This window comes from Nerophis ophidion, linkage group LG13 (genome assembly GCF_033978795.1).
Source record: "Nerophis ophidion isolate RoL-2023_Sa linkage group LG13, RoL_Noph_v1.0, whole genome shotgun sequence".
Lineage (NCBI taxonomy): Eukaryota > Metazoa > Chordata > Actinopteri > Syngnathiformes > Syngnathidae > Nerophis > Nerophis ophidion.
This window is the reverse complement of record NC_084623.1, coordinates 56,801,535-56,817,454: the sequence shown is the minus strand read 5'-3', so window position 1 is coordinate 56,817,454 and position 15,920 is coordinate 56,801,535. Positions and strand designations below refer to the sequence as shown.

General features: G+C 39.1%; 1 protein-coding gene across 2 annotated transcripts in view; it reads right to left on the bottom strand.

Annotated features, from left to right (window-relative positions):
* Nucleotides 1–15,920, bottom strand: part of cwf19l2 (CWF19 like cell cycle control factor 2) — a 72,060-nt gene that overhangs the window by 25,366 nt on the left and 30,774 nt on the right. For both annotated transcript variants that reach the window (XM_061919256.1, XM_061919257.1), the window contains exons 11-13: nt 12,323–12,424; nt 2,981–3,109; nt 1,017–1,154 (exon numbers count right to left, since the gene is read on the bottom strand). In XM_061919256.1, the coding sequence (XP_061775240.1) occupies nt 1,017–1,154; nt 2,981–3,109; nt 12,323–12,424 (369 nt within the window). The remainder of the gene's footprint in view (nt 1–1,016; nt 1,155–2,980; nt 3,110–12,322; nt 12,425–15,920) is intronic.

Genomic DNA, 15,920 nt, shown 5'->3' with positions numbered 1-15,920 from the left:
GCTAACATTAGCATGCAAATTTTACAACTGTATTTTTAATTTTCCTGAGGGAACTCTCCTGTAGGAATCAATAATGTACTATCTATCTATCTATCTATCTATCTATCTATCTATATACCCCAGAATTATATAACTTGATATTTGACATATGCTAACAGGCTAACATTAGCATACAAATTTTCTTTGCTAATTTTACAACTGTATTTTTAATTTTCCTGAAGGGAACTCTCCTGTAGGAATCAATAATGTACTATCTGTCTATCTATCTATATACCCCAGATTTATATAACTTGGTATTTGACATATGCTAACAGGCTAACGTTAGCATACAAATTTTCTTTGCTAATTTTTCAACCGTATTTTTAATTTTCCTGAGGGAACTCTCCTGTAGGAATCAATAATGTACTATCTTTATATCTATCTATATACCCCAGAATTATATAACTTGGTATTTGACATATGCTAACAGGCTAACGTTAGCATACAAATTTTCTTTGCTAATTTTTCAACCATATTTTTAATTTTCCTGAGGGAACTCTGCTGAAGGAATCAATAATGTACTATCTATCTATCTATCTATCTATCTACCCTAGAGTTATATAACTTGGTATTTGACATATGCTAACTTTTCACCTCAGAGTCATACAACTTGGAACTTAAAAGATGTGAACTGTTAGCATGTTAAGGTTAACATGCTAACCTTAGCATGCTAATTTTTTTTTTAGATATTTTTTCAGCCATACACCTCAGAGTACGTGACATATGTGACCTGTTAGCATGCTCCCTTTTTTTTGCCAATTTTGTTGTTGTTACTTGGCCCATGCTAATGCTAGCATGCTAACAGAACTCCAGTTTGACTTGCACACATACAGCATTTACACACAATTTCCCCGCGATTGCTTATTCCAGTCATCCAGGTTCTATTTCCAGGATGTCTGCACATCAAGTGTCTACAAAATGCCTTTTTAGTCTCCACTTGTGCCGCGGCGTGGGAAGCGATAGAAGGCCCGTCTTACCTTGGCAGCCATTCGAGAGTAGAGGGCGTTCTGATCCTGTGCCGAGCTCATCTTCTCCCTCCTGACCATCTCCTGCAGACCCACGCTGTCGTCGTCCTGGAAGTAGCGCACACGCTCGCCATCGACATGAGTCTCAATCTGGACGGAGGACAAAAAGTGTGGACTTTAGCGCCCTCCAGGCGTCCATGTAACTGTGGCGAACAGTCGCTTTAAGTCCATTGCAGAATCAGAGTGTAGTTTTGCCTTGTAAGCATTAAATGAAGTCTTATATATGAAAGTACAATATTTGTCTTATTGTGTGAATGCTCAAAAGCTAACTTTATTGATTCCCGGGGGAAATTCAGCATCACAGTTCGTTGACAACAAACAATAAACACTTAGGTATTTTTTTACATGTGAATAATATAAATACAGTCTATTATACAGCATTATTCACATGTGAATAATATAAATAGTCTATTATACAGCATTATTCACATCTGAATAACATAAATACGGTCTATTATACAGCATTATTCACATGTAAATAATATAAATAATCTATTATACATCATTATCTACATGTAAAAATCATAAATACAGTCTATTATACATCATTATTCACATGTGAATAACATAAATACAGTCTATTATACAGCATTATTCACATGTGAATAATATAAATACAGTCTATTATACAGCATTATTCACATGTGAATAATATAAAGTCTATTATACAGCATTATTCACATGTGAATAATATAAATAGTCTATTAGACAGCATTATTCACATCTGAATAACATAAATACAGTCTATTATACAGCATTATTCACATGTAAATAATATAAATAATCTATTATACATCATTATCTACATGTAAATATCATAAATACAGTCTATTATACATCATTATTCACATGTGAATAACATAAATACAGTCTATTATACAGCATTATTCACATGTGAATAATATAAATACAGTCTATTATACAGCATTATTCACATGTGAATAATATAAAGTCTATTATACAGCATTATTCACATGTGAATAATATAAATAATCTATTATACATCATTATCTACATGTAAATATCATAAATACAGTCTATTATACAGCATTATTCACATCTGAATAACATAAATACAGTCTATTATACAGCATTATTCACATGTAAATAATATAGTCTATTATACATCATTATTCACATGTAAATATCATAAATAGTCTATTATACAGCATTATTCACATGTAAATATCATAAATACAGTCTATTATACATCATTATTCACATGTGAATAACATAAATACAGTCTATTAGACAGCATTATTCACATGTGAATAATATAAATACAGTCTATTATACAGCATTATTCACATGTGAATAACATAAATACAGTCTATTAGACAGCATTATTCACATGTGAATAACATAAATACATAATACATTTACAATACATGTAAAGCATACTTGCCAACCCTCACGATTTTCGCGGGAGACTCACGAATTTGAGTACCCCTCCCGAAAATCTCCTGGGGCAACCATTCTCCCGATTTCCACCCGTACAAAAATATTGGGGGCGTGCCTAAAAGGCACTTCCTTTAGCGTCCTCTACAACCTGTGGTCACGTCCGCTATACCTCCATACAAACAGCGTGCCAGCCCAGTCTCATAATATATGCAGCTTTTACACACGCGCACAAGTGAATGCAAAGCATACTTAGTCAACAGCCATACAGGTCACACTGAGGGTGGCCGTATAAACAACTTCAACACTGTCACAAATATGCGCCACACTGTGAACCCACACCAAACAAGAATGACAAACACATTTTGGGAAAACATTCGCACGGTAACACAACATAAACACAACAAAACAAATACCCAGGGGACACTACAATATGCACCCCCTGCTACCACCAAACCCCGCCCCCTGCCCTCCGCCCACACCTAAACCCCGGTTTTTCTTTCCAAGCCATTACTTACCGACTTCTTTTTCCGTCGTCCTCCGTGGGGCTCCCGAGGTCCTGACATGGGCTGGACCGGCCAGGCCTGACCCGACTGGTCTGTTCGGAACAGCACCACCTCCTGGTCCTCCACAGATCTGCCAGCCGGCTGAGAACCATAAAGCACAGACGGGACATTTTAAATCAATTCCTCTGACTGACAAGAAACCTCAAAAAGCTCAGATAGTTCGATAAAAACATACAGAAAGAAATAAGATAACTTTATAATACACTGTATTTATCAAAGGGGAACATTATCAGCAGACCTATGTAAGCGTCAATATATACCTTGATGGTGCAGAAAAAAGACCATATATTTTTTTAACCGATTTCCGAACTCTAAATGGGTGAATTTTGGCGAATTAAACGCCTTTCTGTTTATCGCTCTGGAGGCGATGACGTCGTCGAGGTAACACAGCCGCCATTTTCATTTTCAACACATTGTAAACATTGGGTCTCAGCTCTGTTATTTTCCGTTTTTTCGACTATTTTTTGGAACCTTGGAGACATCATGCCTCGTCGGTGTGTTGTCGGAGGGTGTAACAACACTAACTGGGAGGGATTCAAGTTGCACCACTGGCCCGAAGATGCCAAAGTGTCTGCCGCCAGACCCCCATTGAATGTACCAAATTGTCTCCACATTTTACCGGCGATGACAGACATGGCACAGAGATGTATGGATAACCTGCAGATGCATTTGCAACCATAAAGTAAACGAAATCACAAAGGTGAGTTTTGTTGATGTTGACTTATGTGTTAATCAGACATATTTGGTCGCGGCGTGACTGCCAGCTAATCGATGCTAACATGCTACGCTAATCGACGCTAACATGCTATTTACCGGCGGTGCTAAAGCAGACATGGCACAGAGATGTATGGATAACCTGCAGATGCATTTGTAACGATGAAGTCACAGAAATCACAAAGGTGAGTTTTGTTGATGTTGACTGCCAGCTAATCGATGCTAACATGCTACGCTAATCGACGCTAACATGCTATTTACCGGCGGTGCTAAAGCAGACATGGCACAGAGATGTATGGATAACCTGCAGATGCATTTGCAACTATATTACGTTTCCTCCCACCCACATTTAATGCGAAACAAACACTTACCAATCGACGGATTTAAGTTGCTCCAGTGTCACAAGATGCGAAAGTCCTGATCGTTTGGTCCGCACATTTTACCGGCGATGCTAACGCAGCTATTCGGCCATGCTATGGCTATGAATAGCGTCAATAGTTATTCGCTCAATAGCTTCAGTTTCTTCTTCAATACTTTCATACTCCAACCATCCGTTTCAATACATGCGTAATCTGTTGAATCGCTTAAGTCGTTGAAATCCGAGTCTGAATCCGAGCTAATGTCGCTATATCTTGCTGTGGTATTCGCCATTGTTTGTTTACATTGGCAGCACTGTGTGACGTCACAGGGAAATGGATAGTGGCATCGCAAATAGTGAAAATCAAGCACTTTAAAGCTTTTTTTAGTTATATTCGGAGACCGGTAAAATTTTGAAAAAAACTTCAAAAAATACAACAAGCCACTGGGAACTGATTTTTATTGTTTTTAACCCTTTTGAAATTGTGATAATGTTCCCCTTTAACCTTTTCTGGAAATAATGGGTTGAATCATGTATTTTGGGAGTTGGTATACCTTCCACATTTTAAACGATGGTCAGATGCCAGTCTTGTATTTTGTTGAGTCCTACAAAGTGTTTACACTGATGTACTAAACTTATAACACACCAGCAATTTGATTGTAAAGTGCATTTTTAGTTGTACTTTTCGTTACTAAATGGGAAGGTGTTGAAATCGCCATGGAAATCCGCTGATGCTTAAGGCATAACCATCGAGCCAGCGCATTTTGAAAAGTGGTTCCTTACTTATGAGTGCTTTCTATCAGGCACGCTTGCTTCGTTGGCGTGGAAGATTGCGATATTGCGACTCTGATACCAACATGCCTGTTTGCTCGCCGAGTGCTTGAGCCGGTGCCGAGTCTACAACCGAATGTCACGTCACATACCCTCCCGGTAACAGTTCGAGATGCTACCTCAGTAGAAGCATTTAAGTCTCACCTTAAAACTCATCTGTATACTCTAGCCTTTAAATAGACCTCCTTTTTAGACCAGTTGATCTGCCGCTTCTTTTCTTTTTCCCCTATGTCCCCCCCTCCCTTGTGGGGTCCGGTCTGATGACCATGGATGAAGTACTGGCTGTCCAGAGTCGAGACCCAGGATGGACCGCTCGTCGGGACCCAGGATGGACCGCTCGCCTGTGTATCGGTTGGGGACATCTCTACGCTGCTGATCCGCCTCCGCTTGGGATGGTTTCCTGTGGACGGGACTCTCGCTGCTGTCTTGGATCCGCTTTGAACTGAACTCTCGCGGCTGTGTTGGAGCCACTATGGATTGAACTTTCACAGTATCATGTTAGACCCGCTCGACATCCATTGCTTTCGGTCCCCTAGAGGAGGGGGTTGCCCACATCTGAGGTCCTCTCCAAGGTTTCTCATAGTCAGCATTGTCACTGGCATCCCACTGGATGTGAATTCTCCCTGTCCACTGGGTGTGAGTTTTCCTTGCCCTTTTGTGGGTTCTTCCGAGGATGTCGTAGTCGTAATGATTTGTGCAGTCCTTTGAGACATTTGTGATTTGGGGCTATATAAATAAACATTGATTGATTGATTGAAAGGTAATGAAATATAGCACAGTTTTGACAAAATGTAGTTGGTACCTAAATAGTACCAAATTAAGTACCTATCCCTATGTCCATCAGAGCAGGGGTTCTTAACCTGCTTGGCACTCAGCATCAAGGGTTGGAATTTGGGGTTAAATCACCAAAAATGATTCCCGGGCGCGGCCACCGCTGCTGACCACTGCTCCCCTCACCTCCCAGGGGGTGATGGGTCAAATGCAGAGAATAATTTCGCCACACCTTGTGTGTTTGTGACAATCATTGGTACTTTAACTTGAACTTTTGACTACGACTGTATGTTGCCATCCTAGCAGCGTTATTATGGACGCCCCTGCTTATTTCAGCAAGACAAGGCAAGCCATGGTTAGAACAGTGTGGCTTCATAGTAAAAGAGTGCAGGTACTACACTGGCCTGCCTGTAGTCCAGACCTGTCTCCCATTAAAAATGTGTGGCGCGATATGAAGCCTAAAATAGCACAACGGAGACCCCGGACTGTTGAACAACTTAAGTTGTGCATCAAGCAAGAATGGGAAAGAATTCCACCTAAAAAAACTTCAAAAATGTGTCTCCTCAGTTCCCAAACGTTTTGTCATGTCTTGTGATCATGTTTTCTTTATTTATGTTCTGTTATTACAAGACTCCATTAGTTCCTGTTTTTTTCCCTCCCTTGTTTTGTCACTATGGCGACCCCATTAGTTTCACCTGTCTCACGTGTCGGACTCACGCACCTGTTTTTAATCACAGAGACTATTTAAGCCCGTCACTTTCTGTTGGTCGTTCTGGCCTCATCACTCCGTTCATGCTCACTTCCCACTCTGCTTCATGCAATTTCATAGTTCATGCTGCCCTGCTCTCGTCACCGCAAGTAAAAATCAATGGTGTCCTGCATTATTGATCTTTTAGGGCTTTTTTACTAAATACTGCATATTTCATTTTTACTATAAAAAAAGTTAAAAAAAAAGAAGTAGTTTTTGACAGAAAAGCGAACAACTTTTTTTTGTATTACTTTATATCAACTTGAAGTTAATATAGAGATTTATTGTAAGCTTTAAATAAATAAATAAAAAAAATAATAATTTGACTTATTTTTAACATTTTAATGACTGAGACGCTTTATGGTCCCTGGGACCCTTAAAGGTAAAACAAATTTTAAAAATCCATACATTTTTTTATGGTTTGAAAATTTTAAATATCAAAATGGCCCCCGCACGCTTTAATTTTTCCATGTGCAGCCTTCAGTGGATAAAAGCTTGGACACCCCTGATTTAAGCAGAACATAAAAGTACAAAAACCCAAAACCAGTGAAGTTGTTACGTTGTGTAAATGGTAAATAAAAAGAGAATACAACGATTTTCTAATCCTTTTCAACTTAAATTCAATTGAATAGACTGCAAAGACAAGATTTTTAATGTTCAAACTGAGAAACATAATTTTTTTTTGTGCAAATAATAGAATTTAATGGCAGTAACTCATTGCAAAAAAGTTGTCACAGGGGCATTTTTACCACTGTGTTACATGGCCTTTCCTTTTAACAACACTCAGGAAACTTGTAAAATTGTGGACTATGGTGCAGATTTCTGCGTGGATAGTTTTGCTGGAATGCGAATGAACTGGACTGGACATGGAGTGAAGGTGAAAAGGCGCTCGCAGCGGAGGTTTAGCTCGGTTGGTAGAGCGGCCGTGCCAGCAACTTGAGGGTTGCAGGTTCGATTCCCGCATCCACCATCCTAGTCACTGCTGTTGTGTCCTTGGGCAAGACACTTTACCCACCTGCTCCCAGTGCCACCCACACTGGTTTGAATGTAACTTAGATATTGGGTTTCACTATGTAAAGCGCTTTGAGTCACTAGAGAAAAAGCGCTATATAAATATAATTCACTTCACCACAAAACTTAACGCAGGGAACAAAACTTGCACTTTGACATAAGCTGTGGACATTAAACAAAAGACACTAACTGTGGCATGAATAAACAAAATTTACTAGCGGTGATGTGAGCAGGGCAGCATGAACTATGAAGTTGCATGAAGCAGAGTGGGAAGTGAGCATGAACGGAGTGATGAGGCCGGAACGACCAACAGAAAGTGACGGGCTTAAATAGTCTCTGTGATTACAAACAGGTGCGTGAGTCCAACACGTGAGACAGGTGAAACTAATGGGTCGCCGTGGTGACAAAACAAGGGAGTGAAAATGTTTCTTAAATAAACTGTCGATAAAATTCAAGTGCAAATGAAACAGAGCTTTACCACTTTAGTCATAATTTTTTGCGCTTAAGAAACTTTCTCTCCAAATGTCTTCTGTTTGTTTCATATTGTCGTTACTGCCATAAGTGGTGGAAAAGTGTATTACAACCGAGTACCGACCACAGCTGAGAAACAAATTTTTCGGCGAGCCCCTAGGGGGCGCTCAGGGCCGAAACACTGCATTGGACCCACTGTAAGCGTACTGTTTAAATTCATATGACAGTCAAGTTGTTTTACGAGAATTGACTCGGCAAAGGAGACGCGTGTCTGATGAGCCAACGCAAACGCTTGCAGAGGGATGAAAAAAGCCGAAGTGGAAAAAAGGGGCCAGTGCGAGGCCGCAAACATCTAGACAAGAAGTAAATATAAAGCAGTGAGTGATGAAGACGAGCAAGAACGCTCCCTAAACAAGAGCGACTGGAAGGACCTCTTCAAGCGCTGGTTAAGAGCACTCCATCACTTGGAGAGTCTCTCCCTAATAGTAGAGTGAAGTTTTAGTGCACTTATCAGCTATTAATCTTTTCTGAAAAAGCCGTACAATGGACTCCATCCAGCCATGATTCTTCATCCGCCGTACATGGCATACCACTGCTCCCGACTGCTGGTGCACGTGCAGGAACATCCGAGCAGGTCAGGTCGACCTCATAACATCTGAATGACCCTCACATGCAGAAATTCCCCTAGATAGGAATATGGACACAAGTCGGAACATAACAGACTTGGGCTCCTTTTGGAAAAGGGAATTTGTGGTGCGACTTGACAACACTCTGACAGTCTTTGTTTTTGTTTTTTTACTCCTGCGAGTCACAATTGATTGGCCACCGATCAGTATCGGCCAATATCTGGCAACGTATGTGATCGGCCAATGCTGATTAAGGCCTTTCGAAGCCAAACTATATCTAAGATGCACGTTACAATCAAACAGCTGGTGCGTAACAAGCACAATAATTACAGTGTAAGAACTATTGAGGGCGCGACAAAAGACTAGATTCAGCAAAAACTGAACTGACTAGCCAACACACTATTATCCACACCAGGGTCGTATTCAATTTGGCCAACAAAACATTATGACTTAAATAAGGAATCTTGCCCGCAAAGAGATTCCATTCATTTTTAAAGACTGTTAATTCAGGTCAATGACCTTTAAAAATGCTCTGAACAAAACAAGGCGCAGTATTAACCTGTATGACCCAATGCAAACAACCTTCCCGAGTCATGATGCAAAAAATAAAATCCAACCGACACAAAATGTTAAGAGACATGGTCACATATGCCACCAACCTGAACTCTGTGGATATTAAATCAATGTCCAGCACCATAAAAAATGTAAATAACAACCGTTTGATTAATTACAAAGCATAACGGGGAACATGCAAAACACTCTCCACACATATATTTGGCGCTTTTTAGCTGCATGATATTTCTGATTGACTACAAAACTTTAAGGAGGTTGTCACGGAAGTAAACAAAGTAGGAGTCGAACTTTTACATCCTCTTATTATATTAATCATATATCCGTTATATTAATATATGTACACACACACACACATTTTATACATATATATATATATATATATATATGTATATATATACATACGTACATACATACATATGTATGTATATGTATATATACACATATACATACATACATATGTATATATACACATATATATATACATACATACATACATACAAATATAATATATATCATATAAACATACATACATATACGTATGTATATGTATATATATACATACATATGTATGTATATGTATATATACACATATACATACATACATATGTATATATACACATATATATACATACATACAAATATAATATATATCATATAAACATACATACTTATATACTATATATACATACATACATATGTTTATACTATTTATATACATACATATATACATACATACATATATACTATGTATAAACATACATACATACATATATATATATACATACATACATGTACATAGTTACTTTACTTGCAGTCGGCTTTTGGCCCTCGACCTAATTTTTTAGGCCAATGTGGCCCCCCAAGTAAAAAAATTGGACACTCCTGATCTATACATTACTGCCATCCTGTCCCTCTGGCGGGCTTAATCCCACCGTCGGCCCCCGTGAAACTCGCCAGAAATCGGACACGGCGCAGGCACCAGGACGCACTGCCTTGCCGTAGAGGTGTAGCCCTCCTCTTGAAAAAAGGTAATGATCCTTCCGCTGGTTTGTTAGGACTCCTATGTCCTCTATTTAGTCAAGTTTGATGTCCTCTTGGTGCAGCACCAGTGTCGACCAAGGTCCTCGCAAACTGTGGTTTAGTATTTTCTTGAGATGGATTATGTCGCAAATAAGACTATTTTCACATCCATGTGACAATACTGACACCTAGTGACCAGTCAATATTAGGCAGAGGTACCGTATCCGGTACTCTTCTTATCGGGCAAGGATTCATGTAAAACGGTGCCATGTTTCTGTATTTGGGTTGTACGTGACGTCACGCCTCCTTGCGGATTCTGCCATTGCACTTTGGGACTTGGCGGTCACTCCAGCAGCACTGAGAGCGGACCAAGCCAAACTAACTGGGTAATGTTGCAATTTTCAATGCCAACAAAGAAATTGGACTTGGACTCTCTTTCAAAACGCTGATTATTTGTGCCTGCAGTGTTATTGTTTGTCTATTGTGTCCATAAAGTATATTTATTTTTGTTTTCCTACCTGCCTTAGGACAATTAATGCAATTTAGCTTTTGTGCTACCATATTCACGCCAAAGCTGTTTTTGCTTAAACATTGATTACTATGTACTGTCCTGATTCAAATAAATAAAGATGAAAGAAATTGACTTAAAAATATGCTCCAACGTAAGTAAAGTAGGGCTCTACTTTTCCAAAAATGTGCTAGTGTGATGCTAAAATACATTGGATTTTCTATTGACATGCTACTGATTAGCATGAGCTATTTTACAAGGCAAGTTCGGCACCTCTAAATTTGTTAATGAAAACCACAACTACAATGCACGTTACAATCAAACAGCTGGTACAATACTTATGTTATCAACACTTTTTAGGGCACAACATGAGACTAGATTTAGCAAAGACTGAACGGACTAGCCATCACACCATAAACTGTACACTACTGCCATCTAACATGCGGGACTTGTAACTGTAATGGCAACTTATTGTCAAAAATATGATATGAAAACTACTGGACGGCAATTATCATCATCAGCTCATTTTTAAATGCTTGCAATAAACAAATAGATTTTATTATCAAAAATAAAGAATAATTATTAATACACAAAAGTACCAAAAAAATGGTACCGTTGAGTAGCGGTATCTATTCGCAAGTACCGGGAATTGGTATGTGACTGGTAGCCATCCCTCATCAGTATACACTACCACATATCACCCTCTGTTTATTTCTACTAACAGAAAAAAATGACTGCTTGTCAACGATGGGCAAAATATAACCAATCAGATTGGAATATGAAAATCCTTAAGTCGAGGAAGCCCCAGTTCACAAATTCAGAGAATAAAGTCCCAGGACAAGACGACTCAAAGGGCAAAAATCAAAGGACTAGGAAGAGTAGTAGATAGTAGCTTTTGTATTTGTTGAGTTACTGGTATTGTGTACTATTGACTTTGTCTTGATCAAACAATCGTATGTAATAAAAACGAATAAAGGGTAGAGTTTAATTATTGTTATGCTGTCTGTCAGAATAATTGTATCTAAGTTATCGCAAAACTTTGTGTTACATTGAGTTCAGCTCGCCCCTGCGAGAGGACAAAAGCTGTCATTGATCTTACCAATCAAAAGGCTTGTAAAGCTCCACTGTGTAGGATGGGAAGCAACATGAAGGTGTTGGTAATCCGAAGGAAGATTTTTGTCTTGACCCTAGAACTACAAAGCGGAGAGGAAGCACGGCCTGGCTCCCCTCCAGGCCCCTTTTCTTTGAACTGTTTTGTGACCACAGGCAGCGGCTGTTTACGACCCCCTTCCTTTAGAAACTGTTGCCATGTAATCAGGGCAAGTCCAAATAAAAGAGGAGGCGTACAATCTGTGAGACACCGTACAAGGGTACAGGTCTACGTGTTTCTCCTCATAAGCCAAATTTAATTCTGTCTCTGTTTAATTCAATGCTTCTATGTCTGTTTAATAGATGTCATCAGGGTTTAAACCTGACAGTGTCAAAAGCACTTACCCTGAATACATTTACAGCTAACGCTCATGATCGATATTGGCCGATCTGCTCCATGGATGATCGGTAGACCCTGATCCCGACACTCCGAGTTGTTACGTTTTTTATACAGGGGGTGACTTAACATTCATGGTATTGCTTTGTCAAGGTAATAAATGTCATATCTACAGACCTGGTTGGACTTATTTGATTCCTGGAGCTTCTTTCTTGCCACGTGGTTCTCTTGGGCTTTACGAGCTGCCTCCAGCTGGGACTTCAGCTTCTCAACCATGGCCTAAAACACAAAAATATTAGCGAGAAACATAATAGGTCTTTGATATCGGTAAGTTAACTTGTGTTAACCAGGATTAGTGCAGAACTGGAGCATAAGACTTCAGAAGAAAGGTGCATTCTAATAAGAAGAACTGAAGTATCAAGGCTAGGACTTATTGAAACTGGACCTCAAGGGGGAGCACACCTGTTACATGCACGACATGGATGGGAAAATCTATACCTTTATGTACAGTACAGCTACACTTAAACACACAGGAGGTGGATGTCAGTTTGATTGCCGTGTTTGGCTTTTGTGTGCTTTAGGAGACAGTTCTTTATTGCTCCAGACTGTGTCCTGACACTGATCCGGGTGCTGATGTGTGACAACACACTGGGGCGAGTGAAAAGGAAAGATCAAGACTGCTTTCAAGTCAATCATCCCTCTGATGTACAAACCCCAAAACCAGTGAAGTTGGCACGTTCTGTAAATGGTAAATAAAAACAGAATACAATGATTTGCACATAATTTTCAACCTATATTCAATTGAATAGACTGCAAAGACAAGATACTTAAAGGGGAACATTATCAGCAGACCTATGTAAGCGTCAATATATACCTTGATGGTGCAGAAAAAAGACCATATATTTTTTTAACCGATTTCCGAACTCTAAATGGGTGAATTTTGGCGAATTAAACGCCTTTCTGTATATCGGTCTGGAGGGGATGACGTCAGAATGTGACGTCGCCGAGGTTCATTTTCAACACATTGTAAACATTGGGTCTCAGCTCTGTTATTTTCAGTTTTTTCGACTATTTTTTGGAACCTTGGAGACATCATGCCTCGTGGGTGTGTTGTCGGAGGGTGTAACAACACTAACAGGGAGGGATTCAAGTTGCACCACTGGCCCCAAGATGCCAAAGTGTCTGCCGCCAGACCCCCATTGAATGTACCAAAGTGTCTCCACATTTTACCGGCGATGACAGACATGGCACAGTTAGTATGGATAACCTGCAGATGCATTTGCAACCATAAAGTCAACGAAATCACAAATGTGAGTTTTGTTGATGTTGACTTATGTGCTAATCAGACATATTTGGTCGCGGCGTGACTGCCAGTTAATCGATGCTAACATGCTACGCTAATCGACCCTAACATGCTATTTACCGGCGGTGCTAAAGCAGACATGGCACAGAGATGTATGGATAACCTGCAGATGCATTTGTAACGATAAAGTCACAGAAATCACAAAGGTGAGTTTTGTTGATGTTGACTGCCAGCTAATCGATGCTAACATGCTACGCTAATCGACCCTAACATGCTATTTACCGGCGGTGCTAAAGCAGACATGGCACAGAGATGTATGGATAACCTGCAGATGCATTTGTAACGATAAAGTCACAGAAATCACAAAGGTGAGTTTTGTTGATGTTGACTGCCAGCTAATCGATGCTAACATGCTACGCTAATCGATGCTAACATGCTATTTACCGGCGGTGCTAAAGCAGACATGGCACAGAGATGTATGGATAACCTGCAGATGCATTTGCAACTATATTACGTTTCCTTCCAACCACATTTAATGCGAAAAAAACCACTTACCAATCGACGGATTTAAGTTGCTCCAGTGTCACAAGATGCGAAAGTCCTGATCGTTTGGTCCGCACATTTTACCGGCGATGCTAACGCAGCTATTTGGCCATGCTATGGCTATGAATAGCGTCAATCGCTATTCGCTCAATAGCTTCAGTTTCTTCTTCAATACTTTCATGCTCCAACCATCTGTTTCAATACATGCGTAATCTGTTGAATCGCTTAATCCACTCAAATCCGAGTCTGAATCCGAGCTAATGTCGCTATATCTTGCTGTGCTGTTCGCCATTGTTTGTTTACATTGGCAGCACTGTATGACATCACAGGGAAATGGATAGTGGCATCGCAAATAGCGAAAATCAAGCACTTTAAAGCTTTTTTTAGTTATATTCGGAGACCGGTAAAATTTTGAAAAAAACTTCAAAAAATACAACATGCCACTGGGAACTGATTTTTATTGTTTTTAACCCTTTTGAAATTGTGATAATGTTCCCCTTTATCATTGAAACTGGAAATGTTTTTGCAAATATTAACTCGTTTAGAATTTGACGCCTGCAACATGCTTTAAAAAAGCTGGCCCAATGGCAAAAAAAGACTGAGAAAGTTGAGGAACGCTCATCAAACACTTATTTGGAACATCCCACAGGTGAACAGGCTAATTGGGAACAGGTGGGTGCCATGATTGGGTATAAAAACAGCTTCCATGAAATGCTCAGTCATTCACAAACAAGGATGGGGCGAGGGTCACCACTTTGTCAACAAATGCCTGAGCAAATTGTCCAACAGTTTAAGAAAAACATTTCTCAAGGAATTTAGGGATTTCACCATCTATGGTCCATAATATCATCAAAATGTTCAGAGAATCTGAAGAAATCACTGCACGTAAGAAAAAAATATTACGGAACTCCGACCTCTCAGGCGGGACTGCATCAAAAGGCGACGTCAGTGTGTAAAGGATATCACCACGTGGGCTCGGAAACACTTCAGCAAACCACAGTCAGTAACTACAGGCGGTCGCTACATCTGTACCTGCAAGTTAAAACTCTACTCTGCAAAGTGAAAACCATTTATCAACAACACCCAGAAACGCTGCCGGCTTCGCTTTACACAGTGCTAAAAAAAAAGCCCCTGAGCAAACTTTTTTGCAAAGTGTTGCTGATATTAAATTCAAAGTTAATGATTATTTTTAAAAACAAATTAAGTTTCTCAGTTTGAACATTAAATATCTTGTCTTTGCAGTCTATTCAATTGAATATGAGTTGAAAAGAATTTGAGGGCACCACAGACTGTGGATGCTTTTAAAAAAGGCTTAAAAACCCTTCTTTAAAAAAATGAAAGAAAAAAAAGCCTTTTTATAGATATATGCATACTAGTTCTAGCTATTAGGCTGTTCTAGTTTTTTTTTTTTCATTATCTTAATATTATTATTATTAATATATATTTTTTTTAATACATTGTAGCACTTTGAAATTGTTTTCTCAATGAACAGTTTGTTTTACAAGTAAAATCTATTATTATTATATATTATATATTATTAATTTAGTTAGAATGTATTTATAGTTGGATTTTGTGATTGTATGTCCTTTTATTTTCATTAGTTTTTATGAGTCTCCTCTGTTGAAGTATACTTGATTAGTATTTATTTTTGTAATCAGCCTGATCTAAGCCTTGATAATAATATTTGTGATGAACACATCCTTTCAAAGTTTACTCAGTTAAATTGTAAGTAGGTTAGATACCATTAATAAATACCATTCAAATCAAGAGTAAGATGACTAATTCAGTGTTAATATTTGAGTGGGCCTCGGGTCCCTCTGCAGTGGAAAAGTTGAAGGTTAAGAACCCCTGGTCTTTAGCCTACTATGTTTATATTTGGACTAAAATGTAACCTTGTTTCCTTCTTGGAGGACAATTAGATGTTAACTT